Raw genomic sequence first — 24,098 nt, 5'->3', positions numbered from 1 at the left:
AACTGAGCAACTTGAGCTGCTTCTTTGCTTTTTCTACCAGCCTAGCAACCAAAGACCTCCTCCCATTAACTGGAGTTGTCTTTCAAGATGAGCATCCCCTGTGAGCAATGCAGTTTCCATAGAAATATCATCAACTAGGTAGCTGTAAAGGGCAATTTTTCCCCTTACATTGCTCATCCTTGCTGCTCCAGTGTAGCCAAAAGGGTGCAAGAGTGACTCATTTCTAAATATACTTAATATTTGTGGTATAGGCAGGGCTTCAGATAAGATGATGGGTTCTGACGGAGTTCATTGTAATTGTATCTCTTGCAACAACCAGGGCCCTGGTTTCATTTTTATCCATGGTGGAACATCTCTTGTTTTAGAGTACCAGAGTTCTTTTTAGATTTTTACCTGACTGGGAAAGGCCTGGAAAAGTTAGCATTACACTCGTTGGAGAGAAGGTGGTAATTGAAAAAGACACCGCATGTAGATTCAATAGGCTTAAGGTTTTCCACTCTAGTTAAATAGCTTTCATGCTCTTGACTTGATAAAAAAAATAAGGTTAGTGTATTAAATAATCAGTGTCCTGATTCCTCTCAGGCTTTGAAGCTTATGAAGCCCTCTGGACTCTATTGGTACTACAGGTGGCTATTAAAACAGAGTGGGGTGTGTGTGTATGAGGTTCCTTTGGTTTTTTGTCCAGTGAAATTGTTTTGTCCAAAAGGTTCATCTATGGTGTTTATGTTGAAGAGTTTGTTTCCTTTGGAGGCTGAAGAGAAGGATCACTAAGAAGCTTCTTAGTTTTGACCTACAGCCACTGATGCTGGTCAGTTTGCTCTGGCAAAAATGAAATAATTTTCATACTTTTTAGAACAGTTTTCATCACAAAACTTTGCAGAATAGACAGCAAGAGTATCTCAAGCCAGATCAGTCTCAGAGAAATATTGAGTGTCTTTTCAGGTTGTTGCTTTGATGGTTAACCTTCTATGTGTTGATGACACATTTTCCTCTTTTTTTCCCCTTTGTTTTAGCTGAACTGGAGTTTGTTCAAATCATCATTATAATCGTGGTTATAACTGTTATGGTGGTAGTGATCATCTGCTTGTTGAACCATTACAAACTCTCGACTCGCTCCTTTATCAACCGGCAGAGCCAAAGCAGGAGGCAGGAGGAAACTCTGCAGACGGTGAGTGTGAGCCCCCTGCACCAAACTCCCTTTTCCTTGGGCTCTGTGGGCCTGCAGCAAAGCCTCCCAAAGAGCTCTGCTGCAGGAAGCTGCTGGAAGAACTTCTGATATCACTTTTAATACTCCCTGTAGTTAGGTCTTTTGCCAAAGTTGTATTTGTCAGTAGAAAACAAATTTGGAACGCAAATTTAAGGTACACGCTCTTCAATTATTTTTAGACCCTGCTGTGTTTTATGTAGCCTATATTCATTTTGCATTTGGAGCTTAGATGGGACTTTGTGTTTGCTCCTGCTGTACTTTGAGAGGAGAGTGTGGAAGGGGAATGAATGGAGATGAGCTGGGGTGCAAAGATTTGAAATACATGTTGTTATGACTTTCCATATGTTGTGTGGTATCCTGGGGTTTTCTCTCTGTTACTGTTTTGTGAAGCTGGCATGGCTGTTTGCTGTATCAAAACCACTGTCCCAGTAAGGGCCCAGGAAAATGTTGTGTTTGTTTCACTAGAACAGCAAGAAGAGATAGAAAAAGGATCTCTCCAAGGACCTGGTGTGCTTAAGATGTGTTGTTACTGGGTCAAAGGCTTAAGATGGAATCTCAGTCAGCACTTGTTAAGAATGTGTTTAGTGACCCCAAGAGTAAATGGGCACGTAATTTGCCTTGTGAGCCAGGAGTTTGCTGGGTGGGATGCTCTGCTGCCTTGTAAGGGTTAAGCACAGCGTGTCCCTGACCTTGGGATATCCCCCACAAGCCGTGCAGCGTCCCATGGTGTTACAGGGAGGTCCTTCCTTCTGATGGGCTTTTCCCAGAGAGGTGCCCTTGGCCTCTTTGCTGGCAGAGGTGGCCAAGGGGCCATTTATGAAGTCACCTTTTGATGCATTGAATTCCTGGTAACAGTGCTGAGTTCACAGCTTCCTTTTGCTGTCAAAAAAAAAAAGTCGGATTGTAACTGAGAGGTGTGATCATAATGGTTTACACCAGTTCTAACACCACAGTCTCACCTTTTTATCCATTCCAGTCTTATGTTTCTTCCCTCTTTGTGCTCCTTAGGGAGCTGCCAAGGTAATGGTGAGAGGCCTCGGGACTGCTCTGGCTGAGCACTAATTGCTGGCTTTTTGCTTTTGCCTTTTTGTTATGGTTAGATTTCAGCAGGGGAGGCAGAGATGCCACAGGGCTGCTGTGGAGCTGCCTCCCTGGCAATTGGCAGCTCCCTCCTGAAAGTCAGCTGTACAGTGTGACAATGCAGGGTTCCCAAAGCTCTCTCTTAGTGCATCACCTGTGCCATTTTGCTGGGGTGAATTGCTCTTTCCTTGGAGGCTGCAAGGGGAGGAAAGGAGCTGCCTCCTCAAGGAGAGGCTGCCTCACTGCCTGGCACTTGGGTAGTGTACAAATGGTTAGCTCTAATTTGGTTACAGATGAAACTGGAACTTGTCAAGCCTTCACCTCTTGGACTTGAGGATTGGAAAAATTGACTAGATTAATTTGAATGTTGCTTTAAAATGGACACTGTAATTCAAGAACCACAATTCTGTCTGAAAAATGTTAGCTGTAATTGCTACAGATCCCTAAAATGAAATAGTTTGAGATAAATGAAATGCATTTTCATCTTCACAAATCTTTTTAAACTGTAGTAAGCTGTCAAATGCATGAAATAACCCATTATTTCCTTTGTATGGTTCATTACTATTGTCTGTTATCAGAGCCAGTGATTTTTTTTGCCTTCTCTTGGGCACAAGGGAGAAAACTTCGCCTTCTGGTGAAGAAGAGCATGCAATTTGGCAACAGGGACTTGGGAGCTGCTTTAGTGCCCAGAACTGATCTTAAATCATTTTTAAAACACTGACTCAGTTTCAGTTTGATGTCACCATTATAAGTAATGATAATCACAGCCAAGTGAGCACTTCATGGGAATTGATGAGGGGATGGCAAGAAGCAGTTACTGATTCCTCTGAAAGCCTTTGGTATAGATTTGTCATCACTATTACTCATCTGAATTTCTGATAAGCTGCAGCTCTTCTTAGAAGAAGGTCATACTTGTGGGGAATGGGGATTTACAGGTCTCTGAGTTGAGATGTCAAAAACTTTGAATTTTCTTTTGTGTCAGGTGTTAGAAGGAAATTCTGATAGAAACTGGCTGTGCAGTACAAACCTTAAAAGCAATGTGCAGAGAATGAGGGTCAGAAAACTAAAGTAAGTGCTCTGTGGTGAGAAACTGCAAATGACCAGCCTGTTCTCATTGTCCACATTGGAGTGGCTTGCACAAGATAATAGTGTGAGTGGTGAGATGCAGGTTATACACTTGTAAAATTCATTTCTTGTGCCAGGCACACCTTCCTCTGTGTGCTCATGCTGTCCAAGTGGATTTTCTTGGAAAGGAATATTTTTTTAATGGTATATATTATATCTCTGAAAACAGATAAAAATGTTTGTTAACCACTAATACCTGAAGAAAATATTATTGTGACTTAAGTCTTTCATTGGTAGAGAAATTGTGAGTGGAAATAGAGGAAATTCAGACATCTTTCTTGAAAGAAGATGGTAAAGCAAATTATTTCACTGTTGACTAGTTCTGAAGTGGACACCCTTTCATGTAACTGGGTTAGCGGAGGTGTATCAAAATGTAGAACTCAGCCTTTCCTGTTCAGATGGGGGGTTTGTTTGTTTGTTTGTGGTTTTTTGTTAGGTTTGTTGTTGTTTCAGTTTTTTGGTTTTTTTTTTCTTTTTTTTTATCTTTTTGTTATCTTCAGTTTTCTTTTTCTTTAAGCCTGTCCTGTTTCTAGATAATCATGCCTTCCACCAGCTGAGTGGTGGCTGAACTGCACAGATTTCTGGCTGCATAAAGATCAACTATTGAATAAATGATCTCTCTTATTCTGGTTCTTCTACAGAGTGTAATAGGAGTGATCAGCTAAATTACCTGCTGCCTTTATTACCAGCCTCACACCTGTAAAACTCCTGGGTTAGGCATCAGAAGTAATTAAATGAAAGATCTTAGTGGATTTTTTTTCTGAAATGAAAGATATTAGTGGATTTCTTTTTGTGGTTGAACTTCTTCGTGGTTATACAAAAACAAACAAACCGAAAAACCCAAACAAACAAAAAAACCCCAAAAACACCCCGAAGAAATGCCCTCAAATAAAAAAAAAATAAAAGAGGATGATAATGAGAATTTCAACTTTCAGGCCAAGTCAGAAATTAGAATATTAACAAGATTTGAAGTAATGTTTAAAGGGCAGAAAAAGGACCAGTCATAGGGAAAAAAGGCTGCTCTTCAACAAGTGCACGCTAAATGAGGTTGTTACACACCTGTTCTGTAAATACAGTTTTCTGTTAATATTTATAATTTTTATTTATATTTCTTTTTATTCTTCTGGAGTATAATCTTCCAGTCTTTCCCCTGGTCTTTGGTATTTTATTACCTTGGTTATTGGGCCAAGGCCTTAAGCAGACAGGACAAATGCTGAGTGCTCAGGAGCAGTGGGTGCTTCTGCTGCAGTGCTGAGGATTGCTGCCTGCTCTGTCCTAGTGAGGCCATTAAGCATTCCAGCCCTGTTTTTACATTAGCAGAAATAAGAGTTTTGGGATCCTAATTATGAGAGGTGGAAAGATGCTGAGCAATAGCCATGCTGGCATGAGCAGTAGCCTGGAGTGAGCCTGCGAGGTGCTGAGCAATGTCTGTACCACAGTGGATAAAATATTGAACGTTTCCTGCTGCTGGCTTATCCATCAGCAGTGCTGGGCTTCACAGCTGGGAGCAAGCCAAGGGTTGCAGAGCACCTGAGAGGGATGCAAAAGCCGTGGGGCGTGGAGTACACCAGGAGCTTGCCCAGGGGCTGCTTCACGGTGAAACAGCAGAACTCCGGTGTGGGGGCAGCTGATGCTCCTGGCAGTGCTGGGGGAGTTTGGGGCAGAGCCATGTGGCAGCCCTGGCAGCGCACATGTGTGCACAGGGCGGGTGTGTGTGATACCCCAGGGGAGATCTGTGCTGCTGCAGCGTTGCTGGCTGTGCCTTTGTTGATCTGGTACTGGGAGGGCACTCGTGCTGGTGGCCAAAATCTCCTGCTGGAATGTAGGTAGCTGAAGCTGAGCTGCTGCTGTGGCACTCTGCTGTTTGCTGGGACAAAACAAATATAAATCTTGCTTCCCAATGATTAACTCTTAAAGTCATCACCAGTGATTTCCACGGGGACATTGAGGGGAAAGAGATTAACTGATTTACAGAGAGGTACTTAATGAACTTTGACATTCCTAATTTCATTCCTTTTCCCTATCCTGGTGTCTTTGCATTGTCCTCTTTTATAGAGTAGGTGTTGAATGAGTGCTGAACACTTGTACTGCCCCAGGCCTACTCCTGGCAGCAAATCCCTGCATCCATCACAGAGGATGCTCACCCTGACCAGCCCCTGCCTCCCAGCACCGAGGGCAGCATTGCTGCTCAGGCTGCTCAGCTTGCATTAAACCTGCATTGGGAGTGCCAGTCTTGGATGCTGAGCTCCAGGAGCACAGCTGTAAAAAATACTCCCTTCTGCCCTGCACCAGCTATTTCAGAATAATAGGGGAATGTCAGGAGGGTGACAGAAAATAGTCAGTAATATTGACAGCTCAGGGATTTGCCATTTTTTCAAATGATAGTCTTTCCTGCTGGTCTTTTAAATTATTTCCTACTGGCATTGGCATTACTCTGTCTGTTTCCTGCTGGTGTCCCTAGGCCACTCATTCTCATTTTCTTACTGACATGTGCAAAGGAAAGAAAATCCCACTGGGAAGGAGAGCCCAGTCTACAGCCAGGAGAGGGTGTGAGTGCTGTAGACCACCCTGCTTTGCCAAATCTTTTTGTTTGTACTAGTCATCATTTGTCAAGGGCTGGATGTGCGCTGTATTCTCCTGCTGTCTCCTTGAGGGACATGAGCTTGCCTCTCCTCGGGGAGTGCTGCCAAGAGGGACAGCGAGCTCGGCTGCTGCCCTTTGAAGTCTCCCACAGTAAAGTCATTATATGTTTAATAAGGGCAGGATTGTCCAGGAAATCTGCAGGTAGGACTAGAAGCAAGGAGCACTGGCTTTGGGTGGCACCTGACTCAGTGTGTCACCTTGGGCAACTTGCTTCATCTCCAAACAGAGGAGGAAGGATAATAGTACTTACTCCCTTCAGTTGAATGAAATGAAGATTACTTAAAGTGATGAAGTGCTGTGAAGATGGGGAAATAAAAGTTTTCAAGCATTAAGTAACAGGAATAATTGCAGTAAGTGTACGGAGGCAGATTACGTGTGAGAGATTTGGCACTCTCTGTAATTCTCTAGTACTTCTGCTTGGTACCGTGCACTGCTGTGTTAGACAGCGTCACCTCTCCTGTCCTTGAGGAATTGCTTTTAAAGGAACAAGCAGTCCTGCTGGAATACTCACCATTCTGTTTGGGACAGCACAATAGTTTGTTTTGTTTGTGTTTGTTGCTATCTTCAAAGCTGTGGTGGTCTGTATGACCCAGGAAGATACTGGGAGGAATGAGCCCCTGTGCCTTCCTGGAGTGTTTTCAGCAAGCCAATGCTTTAATGTGGTGTAATGTACCACCTAGGGCCAAAAGCAGAAATTACACTGCTATCTGGAACATTTCACTTGCAAAAGAAATGTGTGTGTGTGTGTGCGCGCACGTTTTTGTATAAAAATAAAATAAAAATCTATGTTAAGGGGAAAAGAGGGACCTTCTTAATAATTGTAATGCATTTTAGAAAGTGAAAAACTGACTTTTGTTTCTCAGGTAGAGACTGACTTTTGTTTCAGGTAGAGTTCTATTTTGCAGAAACTTAATAGTGGAGAAAGCCTGTAAATCTCCTTAAGAGTCAGCAAAAAAAGAAGAGTTTGGATTATATGGGATTGTCATCGTTTAACCCCAGCTGGCAACTAAGCACCACACAGCCACTTGCTCCCAGCAGGCTGGGGTAGAGAACTGGGAGAGTAAAAGTGAGAACTCGTGGGCTGAGATAGGAGAGTTTCATAGGGAGAGCGAAACAAGGAGTTCATTCACCACTGCCCAGGGACAGGCACGTGCCCCTCCATTGCCAGGGCATTGGTGCTCCATGCTGTGTGACAGGGACTTGCAAAGAGCAAATGCTCTTGCTCCCAAAGTCCCCCCTTTCCTCCTTCTTCCCCTGGCTCTGTGTACTGAGCATGATGCCGTGTGGTCTGGCATGTCCCTTTGCTCAGTGGGCTCAGCTGTCCTGGCTGTGTCCCCTCCCAGCTCCTTGTGCCCCCCCAGACCCCTTGCTGGTGGGCTGAGGTGAGCCCTGACTCTGTGTAAGGACAGTTCAGCAATTATGAAAATACCCCTGGGTTATCAGCGCTGTTTTGCTCAGAAATCCAAGACATGGCCCCATACTTGCTACTGTGAAAGAAATTAACTCTGTCCCAGCTTTAACAAGCACAGGGATCCTTTTGCTTTATTACAGCTTGAGGAAAACTTTTGGCTGAATGTAAATTTTTACCTCTAATTTTTCCTGAGTTAAGAATCATTCTTCTGGTAAATGTCTTTGCTGCTGGCTGTCAAGGGGCTGATGCTCAGCTGAGGCAGTTGGGTGACAGTGTGTGCTCCACTATTTAAAAATGTTCTCAGAAAGTCATCTTCTTACACTGTTTAATTCTGGAGGCTCTAAAGCTTTGTAAAATATGAAATAGCAAATTATCTTAGGCCTGTGGACTCTCCTAAGCTCTAAATATTGAGTTAAATAATCATCACCATGAGATAATTAAGTAATCACTCAGCTGGATTTATTAAATGATGCTGCTATTTCAAAACCTAATCACAGAGTTAATTTCTGTAAATTGTGGTGAAACCCAAAAATGACAATGGGTCAGCAAAAGACAAAGGTGGATCCCTAAGATTTTTCTTGCTTGGTGTTATTGGTAGATGCTAGAACTTTCATTCCAAAGCCCAACAGTGTTAAAAATTAATACACTATAGGGAATGAATGCATAAGCTTTCTCTCCTTGTTGCTTTTAAGCATGGAAGCTCGTGCCTGAAGTCTCTTGAACAAGGAGCACGTTGAGCTGGCCTAGCTATTGACTTCTGTAAGAAGCAGGTAAATGAGGTACTGCCCTCATCAAAATATGGGTAGATTGCATTTGCTCAGGTTTAGCCTTGTTTGCACACACCTGATAACTACAAATCCCTAATATAAGTACAAATGCTGTCAGTTCTCATCTGATTTTCACTGATCTGAGCACAGGGGAAGAAGCATTTTAGCTTTCAAAGGAAGGTCTGTAAGCACAGGGACAAGTAGGGAGCAAGAACTCACACTTTCCCTCAGTATAAGTCACCCCAGATTGGTCAGGGTGATCCTAGCACATTATTTCCTAAATCTGTGTCTCAGGGTGGAGGAGTGTAGTCATGGGGATATTTTTCTTCTGCAGCACTTTGTTCTCATCTCCACCTCTTCCCATCACCCCAAGATCAGTGGAGCTGATGGGCACCAAGCCTAGGGTTAGGTGGTATCTGCCCAGTGCAGGGAAAGGGGAGTTTTCCTTAAATAAAGACTCAGAAAGGTAGGTAGTATGTCTCCTGTGGTAGATGCAGTGATTTCAGGAGGGCAGAAATTCTGTATTGGATCAGTTAGTCTGGTCTTGGTGAGGAGAGGGTTCTGTGCTGTGTCATTGGACCAACCATGAGGTTGGTGTGCACGTGTTTGAGCCTGGTATTTTCCAAGTGTGGGCATGCTGAGCACGTGTTACCCAGCCATCTGCTTGGGGAGTTCTTCTGGCTCCTGGGATAGAGATCTTGCTGGGGGTTGGCTGCTGCCAAATAATTTATTCTGTCTGCTGCTCTCTCCAGGGGAAACCTTAGGGAAGGGAGGAGCTGCAGGTGAAGGGTAGGACCTACTGTCACAGGAATAACATTGTTGCATGTCCTTGCATCCTAAGGATCTCACAGCCTCAGAGTTCAGCTGCATCCCAGGCTGTTTACCTTCTCAAGTAGTTATCCCAGGGTGGGGAGAGCTTTGGGCTCCTTTGGTCTCATCTTGGTGTGACTATCCCAGTGCCCTGGTTACTCACCGGGATCCCTGCAGCAGCTGCAGTGCTCCAGGCAGGGCCTTTGGCTGTTCTGGGATTCAGGCATCAGTGGTAGAAGTAACAGGCAACTCCTCTCTTCTAAAAAGTTATTTCTGTTAGGCATGGCTGGTAGCAGATCTGGGAGACTTGGCTCAGTGAGCACGTCCTGTTCCATCTCCATGCAAGGAGTTTTTCTCCATATGCTGCACCATCTCTCTCAGCTCATCTTACCCTCTTGCCTTTGGGGAAATGGGCCCTAGAATGGAAGTTGTTTCCACATCCTCATCAGCAGCTCCTTTTCATAAGGGAGTTTAAGTAATATGAGTGGTGTAGCTAGATTTTATTTCTTTCTAAGTGGCTTGTTGGTTTTGCCTTTTTTCTTCTCTTCTGAGCCTGTAACTCAGGAGCAGTTAATTGAGAACTTTAGCTTTGACTAATGTGTTTTACAAACAGTTCCAATGGGTTTGGAGCCCGTTGGGTCAACTGCTGATGACCTGATTGCCTTTAATTGTGCAAACATACCCTCAGATATTTCAAAATGAAGGAATGGAAAGGAATGTGTGCACAAGTGTGTGTATAAACATGTATGTGTGTAGTTCCAGTTACAATTCCTTAACTGACAGAACCACATCTAGGCACTGAAATAAGTGACTCTGCATAAAATTTACCTTTCATGGCTTTGCAAAGGGGAATACTTGGGGAAGTTGTAAATAATTGCAATTGTCAGCCTCTCTCTATCTTTGCTCTGTAAAGCTAGAAGAGAAGTGTACCAGCTTTGCTATTCAGAGCATTTCCCTTAGCAGCTGAATCCTGTGGGAGAGTCCTCTCAGAGCAGCTTTTCTCTGCAGTGGACTCTCCTGACAAGATCACAGACGGCATTTGGTCTCTGAGTGTCATGATGAACATCTAGTTGGGTCTATTTTTACTTCTGAAATATGTTGAAAGATGCTATGGTGAGAAGAAGCAGTACAGTAAGATTTGGAAGCAGTCTATACATGGTAATGCTTTTGGGGACAGTATGCGTTTTCTTTCCAGTTCCTGAAATTTCTTATGTATGTAAAACTTGAATTAACATCAAGAAAATAGTCACGACTGTCAATATTTTTGTTTTCTCTTTGTGCACCAAAATTGAAGTTCTGAGCTTTATAGCTGCTCTGATATGTCCTTTTCAGCTTCAAAATTTTTCAATAAAATAAATTCACTCTGGGAGTTACTGCTACTCCAAACAATTAATTGAGAAGAAAAATAATGATACACCTTAAGCTATTTTCCCTTATTCATGTATTGTTCATCACCCCTTTATTCTGCCCTGAGTGCTGGTACGGTGTCAGAACAGCATTTCAAGGCATGAGAGAGAAAATATTTTGACCTGAGAAGATGGTTGGAGAAGTGGTTGAAAAAGTGGCTGAAACCTCAGCTGCTTTAACTACTGTTCGTGGTGGGAATTGGGCAACTGGCAGTTCTGACCAGATTATCCCTGGGTTTAGTGTGTCTGTCACTTCCCTGAGATTACAGACGCCAGGTTTTGCTGTGAACTGTTGTGCCTGTGCTGTGTAATCGGGATCCTGGCTGGCAGACCTTTGTCAGACCTGCCACCCTTGCTGCTTTGGGAGGTGACAGGTACCTGCTCAGCACACAGGTGCTGAGGTGTCTCCTGTCATCTCCGTGCATTGCCACACTCTCTCAGACACCACCAGCTTGCTGCATCCTTATGGCCCCTGGGGCTGGGTGCAGTGGATGACATCTTGGCACTTGCAAAATGGACCAAGCTTGACTTGCCTGGGAGCAGAGCTGCTCTTTGCTCATGATTTGGAAAGAAAGGGGTGGGATGTTGCTTGTTTAGCTCCTGGAGACAGCCAGTCCTTAGAAGATGACTGCTGGTAAGAGCTGTGATAATGAGGCAGAATGGTGATGTGATCTATTAATTTTTCTTTTTTGTTGTTTTCTTCCACATTTCAGGAGGGGTGCTTGTGGCCTTCAGAAAGCTCGGTTTCACGCCAGGGTGCTTCAGAGGTACTGACAGATTTCTGACTATCTTCACCGAGTGCTTTCTTTTTTTTCCTGTAATGTGTATTTGGTTCCTTTCAAAAACATACGTCTATTTTTTGTAAAGGAAGCTTTTTCAGTGTAGTTCACACTGTCATCTAAGCCCGCCTTGACATGCATTTCATAAATTCCTGAGTCCTTTTCAGAAAAGAATGAAATTCTGCCTACCTGACACCTCATCTCCATCAGCAACTCCCTGTGTCATAGTAGGCATCCACAAATAAGTGATGGAGGTGTGTCTGTTTCCCACAGTGGCTCAGTAATTTGAGTATTCATTGGAAGCTGGGAGACCAGTTCCTCTTGTCTCTGAACTTTCCTTGGATTTACAGCACATATCCCATCACCAGGGTCTCCCTTCTTCCAGCTAGCACAGATTCCTTGTCTATGTAATAATTTGTGGGTGTATTGCTCTGAGTGGTCCAGCTGTCCTGTGACAAGCAGCAGAACTTCCTGGTGGTTGGCCCTGCATCTGTGAAGGTCAGGGGTTGAAGACCCTGCAGGGATCCAAAAAAGAGAAGAGCAGTTTGATAGCTGTAGGTCTGAGAAGCTGCTGTGTCTGTCCAGGTCTGGGATAGACCAAATGAGGAGCAACAGCACTCACAGAGTATCTTGAATGCTTTCTTTTATAAAGCCTATCCTTCTCCAGGATTTTAATATACCAAGGACATAGTTTCCATCACAATGCAGAAGCTTTGTAGGTTCTCCCCAGAGGCTGAGTTCTGGCTGAGAACTGAGGAGGAGGACACCTGATACACGCTGATGGTGAAGGCGTGAGATACACTGAGCCTTTACAAATGGTACTGAAATGACCATCTGAATTCTTTGGGGATGCATTAACTCTGAGTAGGAGGGGGAAGCTCAGACTGCAGCTGAAATTCAGTACTGGGACATTGTTGTAGAGCTAGCCAATTACTCAGACTAGAGAGAATTAATTTCCTGGTTTCAGAAACAGAATAATTTTATTTTTGCTTGGAATGTTTTAGTTTCAGAAGGAGCTGTGTGGGGTCTTGTGCTTCCTTCGTGCAGCTGTTCTTGAGTGTGCTGGGTCCTTCCTGCACCTCCTGCCTGTTCACCTGCAGGCATGTGGCTGCATGTGTGCATGGTATCTGCTGGGTTTAACCTCTAAGACAGGTGGCAGGAAGAAGCATTCTGTGTTTATCAGTTTGGGATGAGCACTGGAGCAGCGGTGGAGTCACGTGTGTCTCTCTTCCCGTTTCAGATCATGTACGCCCCGAGGTCCAGGGACAGGTTCACCACCCCATCCTTTATGCAGCGGGACCGTTTCAGTCGCTTCCAGCCCACCTACCCTTACATGCAGCATGAGATTGACCTTCCTCCCACCATCTCCCTCTCGGACGGCGAAGAGCCGCCGCCGTACCAGGGCCCGTGCACGCTGCAGCTCCGGGACCCCGAGCAGCAGATGGAGCTCAACCGGGAATCCGTCAGGGCGCCGCCCAACCGAACCATTTTTGATAGCGACTTGATAGACATCTCCATGTACAATGGGGGTCCCTGCCCACCCAGCAGCAACTCGGGCATAAGTGCAACCAACTATAGCAGTAATGGAAGGATGGAAGGACCGCCCCCGACGTACAGCGAGGTCATGGGCCATTACCCCGGCTCCTCTTTTTTCCATCACCAGCACAGCAACATGCCTCCTTCCTCGCAGAGGGGGAGCAGACTTCAGTTTCAGCAAAACAATTCAGAGAGCACAATAGTCCCCAGTAAAGGCCAGGAGCGGAAGCCAGGGAACCTGGTCTAGGTCACCTGCCCAGGTGCGTTTGGACTGAAGACGGGAGAGCCCAGCGGGGCGGCGGAGGAAGAGCCCCGTGCTCCGGTGCACGGTGTTGTTACGTGGTACAACTGAGTAAAACCAAACGTGCAAACCAGTTCTCTGTTTCTGATTCCTTTCAGGGGAATTGCATGCAAAGCAGATTGAAAGAAATACAAACTTCCATTCGGTTTGTCTACGAGCAGTGTTTCAGGGGAAAGGGGGGGGGATATATTATTTTTTTTTAATAAACTATTTCAAGTATTTAATTCTAAAAGTTAACTTAGCACAGAAATGAGGCTTGTACAGCCTGTTTTATACTCACTGAATGGCAGAAGGAAAATGGTGGTTTTGCTAGATAAATGGGGGAAGAATTGGCCAGTTTGCTTTTTTTTTTCTCCCAGGATGTGAATTTTTTTTTAATATGAAACAAAATTCCTGTTCTGTGTGCCAAGGTATAAAGTTGAGAACTTAGATGAATGCGAGGAATTAATTTGTGTTGTGATAAATGTGTTTTAAAAAGTTGCACTATCTTACTGTTTTAAAAAAAAGTATATATGAGGGAACTGTTTTATGTGAAGTTCTTCTATATGTTGTTGTTTCACCTGTGGAATAATGATAGAGCCCTAGAAGTAATCTGGAGGAGTTTGCCCCCTCCCCCTGGGTTTGCTAAAAGATGGGGACAGGACTTAGGCTAACATCTCTTGACTTTTACAATTCAAAAAATACAGGGACACTTGTCTTTGCAATAATTTGCATTCAAATAACAATGTATCGGTGAAGTGTCTTGGAGACTTTTGGATGGAAGAAGGCAAATATGAAATCCCAGCATTTTCCATCACTTAAGGTTTATCTATTTTGCAGTGTAGACTATTTCTTTCATAAATGGCAAAACTACAATTTCCAGATGCATCGATTTGTATTGATTCTAAGTGCTGCCATTCTTTTCCTTGTCATAATGCAGTATCACCAGTACTTACCGTGCTAGAGATTTCTGTCCTCACTGTAGCCTGAAATGTATTTAGTCGCATATCATGACATTATGCAATAAATGGTTTGAAAATGCAGGGTGGGATTATTTTCCCCTGCTCTGCTGTTCAAGTACGTGAGGCTGTCGTGGTTTTCACTCTCCATTTCATCCTTTCAGATGCTGAAGTTCAGTCCTGGAGGTCCATCCTGTTGAAGTGAAGGGAGCCCTTGTGGCTAACCCGCCCTGTGGTGTTTTTGCAGCAGTACCAAGGGCACTCGTGGCAGTGGTGCTGGCTCCTGGCAGGGTTGTTGGTGCACCAGGGATTCTCCCCGCAAACCATTTTGCTCTGGGCCCTGCTGCAGAAACCCTTCTGGGTGCACGATGTCTGCGTGACAACAGCAGGACTATGCTCATGGCTAAAGGTGATTCGTGTGTTCACCAAGTGTCTGTAAGCCCTGAGTTTTGCTAACCTGGCCTGGAGAGTAGTTGGGAAGTGTTCCCTGCCTGTGTCGTGGCGTCTGGGGTGTTTCTCCACTGGCTGTTCCCATGTGGAAGCACGCGCGGTGCCGGAACACAGTTGACAGAAGGTGATAGTGGCATCACAAGCACATGAAAAGCACAAATTGCACTTAAAATGCATTTTGGAAATGGACTTAAAAGTAAGAATCTTTAGAATCTTAGCTTGAATAGTTTCTAATATATAGGTATATGAGTGTGTCATAGACCTCTTCACGTTAAGGTCTTTCACTTTTTCCTGTTTTCCTGAGCCTTGTGCTTGGTTGTGGGCAGCAGCTGCTGAGTACCCCAAGGGCACCAATGCCCTGGTCCCATGGCTGGAAGCTGGATTTCTGCAGGACTTCTGTACATGGACTCTGATAACTGAAGTGCATCTTTGATCTATGCAGAGTTTTAATGCCAAAACTGTGTGTGTGTGTGTGTGTCTGCGTGCGTGTTGTCTTTTGGGCCTCAGTGTAGATTTGTTTTCTTCATAAGTTAATTTGATTTTATTCTAGTTTAGAAAACATTTGTATAACTGTTAGTCTGAATGCACAGCCCCATTTGTCTCTAATTGTTATTTTGGTCTGAGTCATGCTGGTAATGCAGAGTAAGGCTGCCTTTTATCGTATGTATTAATTGAAGGGAGAGATAGAGATTGCATGGTGGGGTTCACTTATTTTTTTTCCTCTCAGACCCGCAGGACAGGTGTTAAGAAGATGACTAGGTGGCTTTCAGTCAGCTGGGGCTCTCATCACTGTCTGGTTCCTGGGAATAAAAGCTGTGAAATTAGATTTTTGCAAAGAATCTACAAACATAATTCTTAGTTAAAAACGACAAACAGACAAAACCCAGCCAGAGGACAAAGCCAGCAAATGTTGGTTTTGGTCTTCAGTGACTTTTGTCGCTTGAGAAGGAAGCCTTTAAGCCAGAGAATATGTGTGCCTACACAGGTACTGTGCTGTTGCCTAAGTGAGGATTGTTTAGAGAAGCTTTGAGGTGAGAACAGCTGGAACTCAGTTGTCAGGGCAGAGCACACCTGGACTGGCCCTGGGCTTGGGCTGGTTGGAGACCAACTTTCCCCATGTGTGATCTCAGCAAAGTGAGCCTTGAAGTTGCCTTCAAAGTTGCCTCTTGGGAATGTTCTTTCTTTAAAAACAGCCCTTTGCCATCTTTTACCCTCTCTGCATGCCAGTGGATTTATGCACTTCCCATTAACATTGTCCACTATGCTGTCTCTTAAGTTTTCTTGAATGAAAAATTTTTCTTCCTGGAAAATGCAGCCTTTTCCAGTTCTTTAGAAAATATTTGTTTAAAAATAACTTGGTAATTGCTCACCTAATAGTTGCATCTCCTCTTGCATCTTTGTCTTCTCATCCCAGAATCCTCGAATCATCCTAGAATCATAGAACAAGCTGAGCTGGAAGAGACCCATCGGGATCATTGAATCTGGCTCCTGGCCCTGCACAGCCCCATCCCCAGGAGTCACACCATGTGCCTGAGAGCACTGTCCAAATTGAACTCTGTCAGGCTGGTGCTGTGGGGGAGCCTGTTCCAGTGCCCAGCCACCCTCTGGGGGAAGAATCTTTTCCTAATACCCAGCCTAAACTGCCCCTGGCACAGCTTCCTGCCATTTCCTTGGATGCTGTCACCGGTCAACAGGGTGAAGAGATCAGTGCCTGCTCCTCTTTTCCCCATGAGGAAGTTGTAACTGCACTGAGGTCTCCCCTCAGACTCCTCTGGGCTGGACAAAGAAAGTAACCTCAGCCACTCCTCATGGCTTCCCCTTGGGACCCTTCATCATCCTCATGGCCCTCCTTTGGACACTCTAATGGCTTAATGTCTGCTCTGCTTTCCCTCATGTGATGTGCTGACTCAGCTCTGGGAGTGTGGTGATTAGTTCACTTGCTATAGGTGAGCTTGTAATCTTCTGTTTTGGGGCCTCTCTTAACAGTAAATAGGCTGTTTTCTGGTGGATATTAGTGCTCTCCAATGGAAAGGCAGTCAACAGTGTAACATTGAAACACTTTCTTTTTCTATTTTTTCTTCCATTGACTTGGTAGAAAATCTGCTCTTGATAACAGAACAGATTGGTGAGCTCTGAAAATAAAGCATGAAGCATTTATGAAAGACCAGCTTTGAAAATATCCAGATTTGATAGACTGCATCCCAGGGCCACTCAATGAAACTGTCCTGCAAACACTGTAGCATTAATTGTGTAGATTTTATATGTCTCATACCACAAAACCTACATAATATGTATGTGGTGTTCTCTATGTGATAGATCATATTTGCCTGAATTCTGGTTGCATCTTCTGACTTTGCCCAGTAACTCGTTTTCCCAAAATTCAGAATAGCGATGTTCCTACTTTAGAAATTTTCAGGTTAAAAGATTTTTTCTTTTAAATGCACCTTTATGAAATAAAGTTTTGTGACCTCTGTCCTACTGCAAAGACTAATTTTTCCCTTACATGTCTTGGCATGGCTCTCTTCTTGGTGCTGAATATGCCCCATCTTTGGTGTTTTTGTATGATCTTTCAGGGCTAGAAAAGGCAGGGGATTTAGAAAGGAAAAAACCTGTTTCTGTCCCAGTTTACCAATGCAGCACTTGGCACTTAGCTCTAATTCTGTACCTATGTTTAGAACAATTGCGTTTGGGCTTGCCTCAGTGCTGGACAAGCAGACTGAGTGGGATGCTGCTTCAAAGGTGTGAGTGAGGGACAGGAAGAGGGGTACCTAGCCAACAGTGCAGTGTTCAGATCCCTTTCCTGGCATGTGGGGCACATCCAGAATTCACAGGAATTTGTATAATAGGATTTTTTCATCAGGGAGGATCTAATTATGCTACTCCTGGTCTTGTCACTGATGGACTCTGCATGTAGGCCAGTCTTGGGCTGATGGGACTTTATTACAGCATGAATTTCCCTTGGGAGTATGATAACTCCAGCATATGCCCCATGTACAAGTTCCTGATGGTCAGTGAGGAAGATGATTGTGTTCCTGCACTCATGGAATCTGCTGTGCTTCATTTGGCCTTTTATTACTGCTTGCCCACTGCTTATACCAGTTTGTCCCAGCTGGAAGGTGCTTGTTATGCCAAATCCCAGAATGTTCTTGGTGCAGATATATTTTTTTTAAAAAGTGTCATTGAGAGTTCTTGGTTTTTTTCTGTGAATGAGGTGCAGGGAAGGGTAAGGAGCAGAATTGCATTTTTTATTAAGGAGTGCACTTCTTTGCAATAGAGAAGAAATCCTTGTCCTGCTGAAGAGCCCTGAGTGGAGGCTGTCTGGAACAGTGCTGTCTGAGGTGGTCATGTCTAACCCTGCCAGGTGGTGAGATGCTGGGCCTTACAACTGACCCTCTAATCTGTAAGGAATGTTTGAATGCTGTGGAGAGGATTGATTGCTGACCTTTCTCTGACTCTATCCCTGAGTGCTCATGGTAGCTAAGGTAACCTGATTTTGTAGGCGAAGAAAAACAAAATAGCAAGTTGGTAAAAAATAGATATACATCGATGTTTTATTGTGCCCCCCCCAAGGATAAACAATAGGCTTGCTGGCACATTTGAAAGTATTCAGGGTTATTCACAGGTTCTCTCTGGTCATTACAGTTAAGTCATGTCCATGCACATACAGACCTGCTTGCAGACTTGTCCCCTTGATTCTGTCTGTGCTAGTTTCTATTCCATGATCACCTTCCAGAAGTGCTGCATGGCTCGGTGTTGAGCTCTCAGTGACAATGGCAGGTCATTTGTCAAACAGCAGCAAGCCTGAGGAGTATTTGCTTTTCAGTCCTGTAAATGTCATGACCTATGTTTTTATCAGTAGGGGGCTTTCTTGCTGCACCACTTCTTGCCTGTCACCTGGTGTGCTTGTGCATCTTCCATCCAACAGCTCTCTCTCCTTTTGGGTGAGCTTTGAAAAATCCTTGTGCTTTGGGATAACCCCGATGCAGATCTCGTGTATTGATGTACAGGAAGAAAGTAACACTTCCTGTAGCCTAAATCTCATAAGCATGTTTTTCAGACCTAGCTGATGGTGAGAACCAAGTGATCCTTCTGTGCAGTGGGTTCAGATGAAGTCTGGCTTTTGATTGCATCCTTGCTTTTTAGATAAAGGCTGTTGCACATGATTTAATTACACATATCTGGTCTTTCTCTGCACTGTGTTGCCTGCTTGCCCACCAGTACAATTACAGCTTTTCTCCTACACTAGCCCCAAATGTGTCAATCATTTCAGTCCCTGGAAAGAGGCAGCTTTATTGAGTTGTCTGAGGCCTTTTAAAACATGGAATAGTCTCTTGTGAGGATGTGTTGAACTAAAGAGAGGTTTCCCATCCAAAAACTGGTCTGTATGTTTCGTTAGGAAATTCAGCTTTAGGTTTTGAGAGTATGCTGACTGAAAATGTTGGCAGGATTTTTTTTTTAGTTAATATATTGTTTGCCAGCCTATCCAGAGATGTAAATTACCTTTTGAGCCACCTCTGATTGCATTTTTGGGCTGGCAAAAGCCCCGTTGGGCACACTTGCACCAGCAAAAAAAAAAAAAGAGTAGTTTTCTTGGTACAGCTCTGAGGAATAAACAGAAGCTGTGCCACTAAGTCCATCCTCCAAAACCAGCCTGAGACCTGCATTGCCTCTTCCCAGCAAACTGAAGTGTAGGTGTTTGGATGAAGTGCTTTGCTGCACTCTCTAGTACCACAGACACGAGTGGAGGGGCCTACTGATGTTTTCTTGAAATTGTCATTGGCATTAAATGTATTTCAGGGATGCTAATGCTGTTTTGGTAACCACCCAGTACAATTCTCCTGCTTTTGAAAGGGAAGATCAAGGACCATTTTGTGTCACAAACTCTCCTGGCTACTTCTGCCTTGCTGGTGTCTCTTCTGGCTGAACACAAGCAACTTGGGTATTGCTAGTGTTGCTTTCTTGCTATAAAGGAGCTTACCTTTTTATGTTGATTAATGATATAAAAACAAAACTGTAACGTAGATATACTTCCCCTTCCCTCTGACAGAAGTGTGATTTACTGCCAGAGATGATGCTTTTTCTTTGCTATATTGCTGCTGCTGTTTTAAGTGGTTTGGTGTGTGAGCTTCCTGGAACAACACGGTGTGTGTAGGATCTTGTGGGTGACAAAGCTGTCTCTTTTCTTCTTCCTTTCTCTCCTTGGTTCGTGCTTGTCTGTCTGCTGTGGTAGGTTTACTAATGAATTAAAGACATCCTTATTAGGTATAATTTTGAGGAGGTTTGCATGTCAGTAGTTTGTAAGCAACTAAGGTGCCTCATGTTCAGGTCTGAGCAGATAGGAATCCCCTTGCACTCAAGAGGGCCTGATCCAAAGCCTGCTGAAGTTGGTAGGAAGACTCTTGCCAACTTCAGGGGGCTTTGCATCTGGCCTTACACTCCCACCTTTGTTGTGCCTCACTTAAAATGGTGCTTTTTCAGTTGTCTGTCTTTTTTTCTAGTTTGTTTGTTTTTTTTTTCTTTGTATGGTGCTGTGTATAACTTGAATATATTATGCACATATCCTACCCAATGGGTAGAACAAGCAAACAAACATATGAAAACAAATAGATGTTGTTAATACTGTAAGATAGTGTACAGATGATACCAATTTTAACACAAAAAAAATGGCATAGACTTTGTGAATGCCAATCTGTGCTTGGTCCTTTTTTTGTAAGAAAGTTTGCAAATGAATGCATACAAATGACAAAAAGTCTATGTATTTTATTTTCCTATTAAATATCAATATAATATCATAAGGGAAAAAGGTTAAACAAATCCTTTTTGACAAGCCTGTGTATAGCAATTAGTCATTTGATGCATCTTTGCTGTGAAGATTTCTTCTTTTTTCTTAATGTGTCACTTTAAAAAAAAAGGAAAAAACCACAAAACAAACAGAACCTCCACAGCTTTAACCTTGCAAATAAATGCTTCTCGTATTGGTTGTTGCCTTGCTATTGCTGAGTTGGACCAGTATTAGTTACTACTTCTCCAGCAGATACATTATTTATTACTATCCTTGATTACCTTTTTTTTTTAACTTAGAAATGGGCTAAAACTTTTCAAACCTTTTTAATCACATCCTAGATTTGAAATGAAGCTCAGACGAGTGGGAACTGACCCAAAGCATCCCTGCAAAATCAAAACCAGGCCAATGAGAGTTCTGTGACAGCAGCCAGCTCTCTGTGCCCACTGCTGGTGCACCATGCTGCCACTACAGACTGTCCTTGGGCTTGGGGTGTGGAGGGACTCCCTGGTGACCTGTGCTCTTGCAAGGTGGACAGGAGTGGCCCCAGCAGGTAGTGAATGCAGGGTTTGAGTGGGAGCTTTGAGTTGGCAGCTCTGCTGCTGTGTTGGCTTCTGACAGCAATGGCTCACCCAGGTTCATAGTTAAGGTGACAGAGAAATGCTTAGACCTGTTCAAACCCAATGGGGGAAGGGGTGTGGGCAGTAATGTTACACTTCAGCTTCCTGCCGGGCTCCCTTGGTAGTTGGTTCTCCCGTGGCGTCTCCCTGTGTTTGGCGTTCCATTCCTGTGCCCCGCATGCTCTCCGGTAAAGCAAATACCTCAGGAAAACTCACCATGAAGTTCTAGTGTAGGGACTTGCAGATGCTGTACTTACTTTTCTAACCTGTTAGTTCTGACTATCCCAGGACAGTAGGTGATATAAAAGTTTATTGGTCCGAGACAGACTTGTCCTCTCACAGATGGATGCCAACTACTCTTTCATAGACACTCCTGTCTGTATGTAGCTTTTTTATACTTGCCAGGCTTTAACCACAGATGTAAGGTAGCAAGGTGTTGGGTGATGTGTGAGATGGCCTTTTGGTTTGGTTTTTCAGACGATTAGCAGAGTGCTGTGCTGAAACTCAGGGGGCCTTACCCGGGGCCAGTGAAGTCAGTGGTGGGGCTTCCTCTGGTTTGAGTGGGCTTTCAACCCGTCCGTCGTGCTGGAGGATGGTGCCTTGGGCACACTCCTTCACTGCTTCTCTGTCCACCTGAAGCATCTACACCTTTGTCTGTAAATATCCCTTGAAAACCCCTCACAGGAGTCCTGTACCTGAATGTTGACCATGGTTGTTCTGGCTTTTTTTTTGGTTTTAAAGAAGTGTGTTAAGTTTCTTATGGCCAGTTCTGCATCATCATGCCCTCATAGGTAGCTTGTATCGTCACATCCTTCTCTTTGTTGAGCTGTTCTGTCAGTGGGCATGTACCATAGGTAAATACACATATTTCCTGATTGTCACTTGTTAATTCATTTGTTGTTTGTCAGGGCGTGGAGTAATTGTTTTGGAAGTGTGCCTTGCCTGGCCATCCTCACGTTTCTGTTTGCACTGCAGAACCACTTCTGTGCATGAAGGAAGAGAAGCAAACAAAAAACCCCGGGCCTTCACTAGGAAGACTGTACAGAGTAAACCTCCTGCTGGAGGAGTCTAGAGTAGGATTTATCATAACAAAACATGCATATTGAGTGGACCAAACACGAGCATGTCTTCTTTTAGAGGCACTAATTTGCTTTGAAGCTGCAGTGGAAAGAGCAGACTGTCTGTCTATTAAGTGTATTCACAGCTGTGTTCACGCTTTTCCATTTACCACAAAGCACAGCAGGCAGCCAAGATTTCAAAAGGACTGTGAGCAGAAGTTACGAGAGCCTCAGGCATCATAGACCTGGACAACAAAAACAATAATAATAATAATTTTTTAAAAATCACTTTAGTATTCCTTAACAAAGCTTTTCTACTCATAATGTAAAGACTACACAAGCGTTGATAGGGGTTTTATCTTTGTATAACTCTCAACTGCCCAATGCTGCTGTGCTCAGAGCATTTCATGATGGTATGTACATCAGTCAGGCTGTTACACTCAAAATTAACCATCAAATGCCTGTTTTTAGAGTGTTACCCTTTATTTGTTGTTTCTTGCTAGTTAATTTACCGAGTAAAATGCTTTATTGCTGTATGGATTTTAATTTTTTTTTTTGTATCTCCAACATTGTGGCTTTCAAGATCACATTTTCAACACATCTATTATTTTTGTCCATTTTCTTTCAGGCTATTCTGAAATATGTACAGCACTATCAACAATATTTAATCTTTCTTTTAAAATTTATTGTTGTAAAAAAAAGCTATTAAGAACAGTAAGTCTTTTTACAACTGTATTGGAATTTCTCAATAGCTGTTCATGTGATGCTATGACAAACCTGGCTTGCTTTACTTTTTATTTTTTTTTAATTTTATTTTGTGTTTAACACAATTAATTTGTTGCTTATTTTCCACTGTAACTCCCAGTTATATACAGAAAAAAGATTTCAACTGTTGTGTATCTGACTCTTTTAATTGAGCAAATGGTGATGTCCTAGTTTTTAGACCTAAGGTCTGTTTATTGCAATACTTTTAAAGGAAGATGTTGCTCTAAGTGCTGTTGTTAGTTTTAAATACAGATTTTATGCTTGTTCTTAATATGCTGTGGTTAAACCATGGCACAAAATTATTAAAAATTATTAAATCCATTTGTCTCCTGTTGGATTTATTTTCCCTTTGAAGTGAAAAAAAAAACAAAAAAGCATGGAACACTAGAGTGGCTTTGGTAAAAATAAGTACTTGTCTCTTTCCCTTGCTGTGTCTGATGAGGGTTTAAGATCAGTCTTCTCACCCTCCCACTCTGGTGATTAATGCTGGGACGGTTCTGCCCTGCCTCTGCCATAGGATGGGCTGGAGCAGGAGACAGGGAGACAGCCTGTCACACACGGGAGGTCAGTCTAGGCACTTAATCTAAGCCAGTTTGTGCTTTCAGTTCCTTTAAGACAACAACCCCACCTCGATCTCATTTCAAGCCCTGCTGGTGGTGCTGGCCTCTGGCACAGCAGTGCTGACTGACCAGCAGGGAGGGGGGATAAGCAATGCCCCCAAAGCACTGAGCTGCAAAACTTGTTTAAAAAATGAAGGTGCAAAATATGGCTTGTGGGAGGGAGATTCACAACCTGGTTTAAGAAAGCTGGGACATGCTTTGGCCAGTGCTTAAAAAAAGAGCAGTTGTGGTCCAGTAATGGGGTGGAGAGAGGGATGATGCTCTCAGTAAGAAACCAGATGAAAGGGTCCTTTGCAAAGATTTGTCTTTGGTGATACAGATCTTTGCAAGGGAGATCAAATTATCCCTGGCTGGCACTTGCCACTTTGCCATACTAAAGCTTAACAAAACTGGGAAAGAGCAGATAGTTTCTGTACATTCTGTGTATAAAGTGATGGTTTATTTAGCATGATTATTAATAACATAGTTTTCTTGGTTTATGTTTTATACCTGTGCTTGCTGGGTGTCTGTATTGCTGTGATGTGATGCTGAGTTTGATGCTTTAAACCTGGGGCTTTCTTGCAGGTCTTTTCCAGGAAGAGCTTTGCTGTGGGACCCGTGGTCCACCCCACTTCAGGCAGCCTGCTGTGGAGCTGCCTTTACATTCCACTCAGAGAGGAACCAGGGGGGCTCCCCTTGCTGCTGTTCTTTTCAAACATCTTAGTTCTTTAAATGTTACAGTACTTAGTTTTGGGTCAAAAGTAATCTTTTTTTTTTTTTTCTATAACCACCCTGAGCTTGCTCTCTTCCATGTACAGCAT

The 24,098-nt window shown here is 43.5% G+C and overlaps 1 protein-coding gene across 5 annotated transcripts in view; it reads left to right on the top strand.

Moving 5' to 3' along the window:
* Nucleotides 1–22,999, top strand: part of LDLRAD4 (low density lipoprotein receptor class A domain containing 4) — a 242,350-nt gene extending 219,351 nt beyond the window's left edge. For 3 of the 5 annotated variants that reach the window (XM_063165643.1, XM_063165676.1, XM_063165668.1), the window contains 3 exons: nt 1,014–1,168; nt 11,163–11,216; nt 12,469–22,999. In XM_063165643.1, the coding sequence (XP_063021713.1) occupies nt 1,014–1,168; nt 11,163–11,216; nt 12,469–13,011 (752 nt within the window). In that variant the 3' untranslated portion in view covers nt 13,012–22,999. The remainder of the gene's footprint in view (nt 1–1,013; nt 1,169–11,162; nt 11,217–12,468) is intronic. The other 2 variants (XM_063165658.1, XM_063165650.1) reach the window with 2 other exon arrangements.
* The last annotated feature ends 1,099 nt before the right edge of the window (nt 23,000–24,098 follow it).

This window comes from Melospiza melodia, chromosome 1 (genome assembly GCF_035770615.1).
Source record: "Melospiza melodia melodia isolate bMelMel2 chromosome 1, bMelMel2.pri, whole genome shotgun sequence".
In the NCBI taxonomy this organism is placed as follows: Eukaryota; Metazoa; Chordata; class Aves; order Passeriformes; family Passerellidae; genus Melospiza; species Melospiza melodia.
Note: the sequence above shows the minus strand (reverse complement) of the source record. Positions and strands in the feature narration are given on the sequence as shown.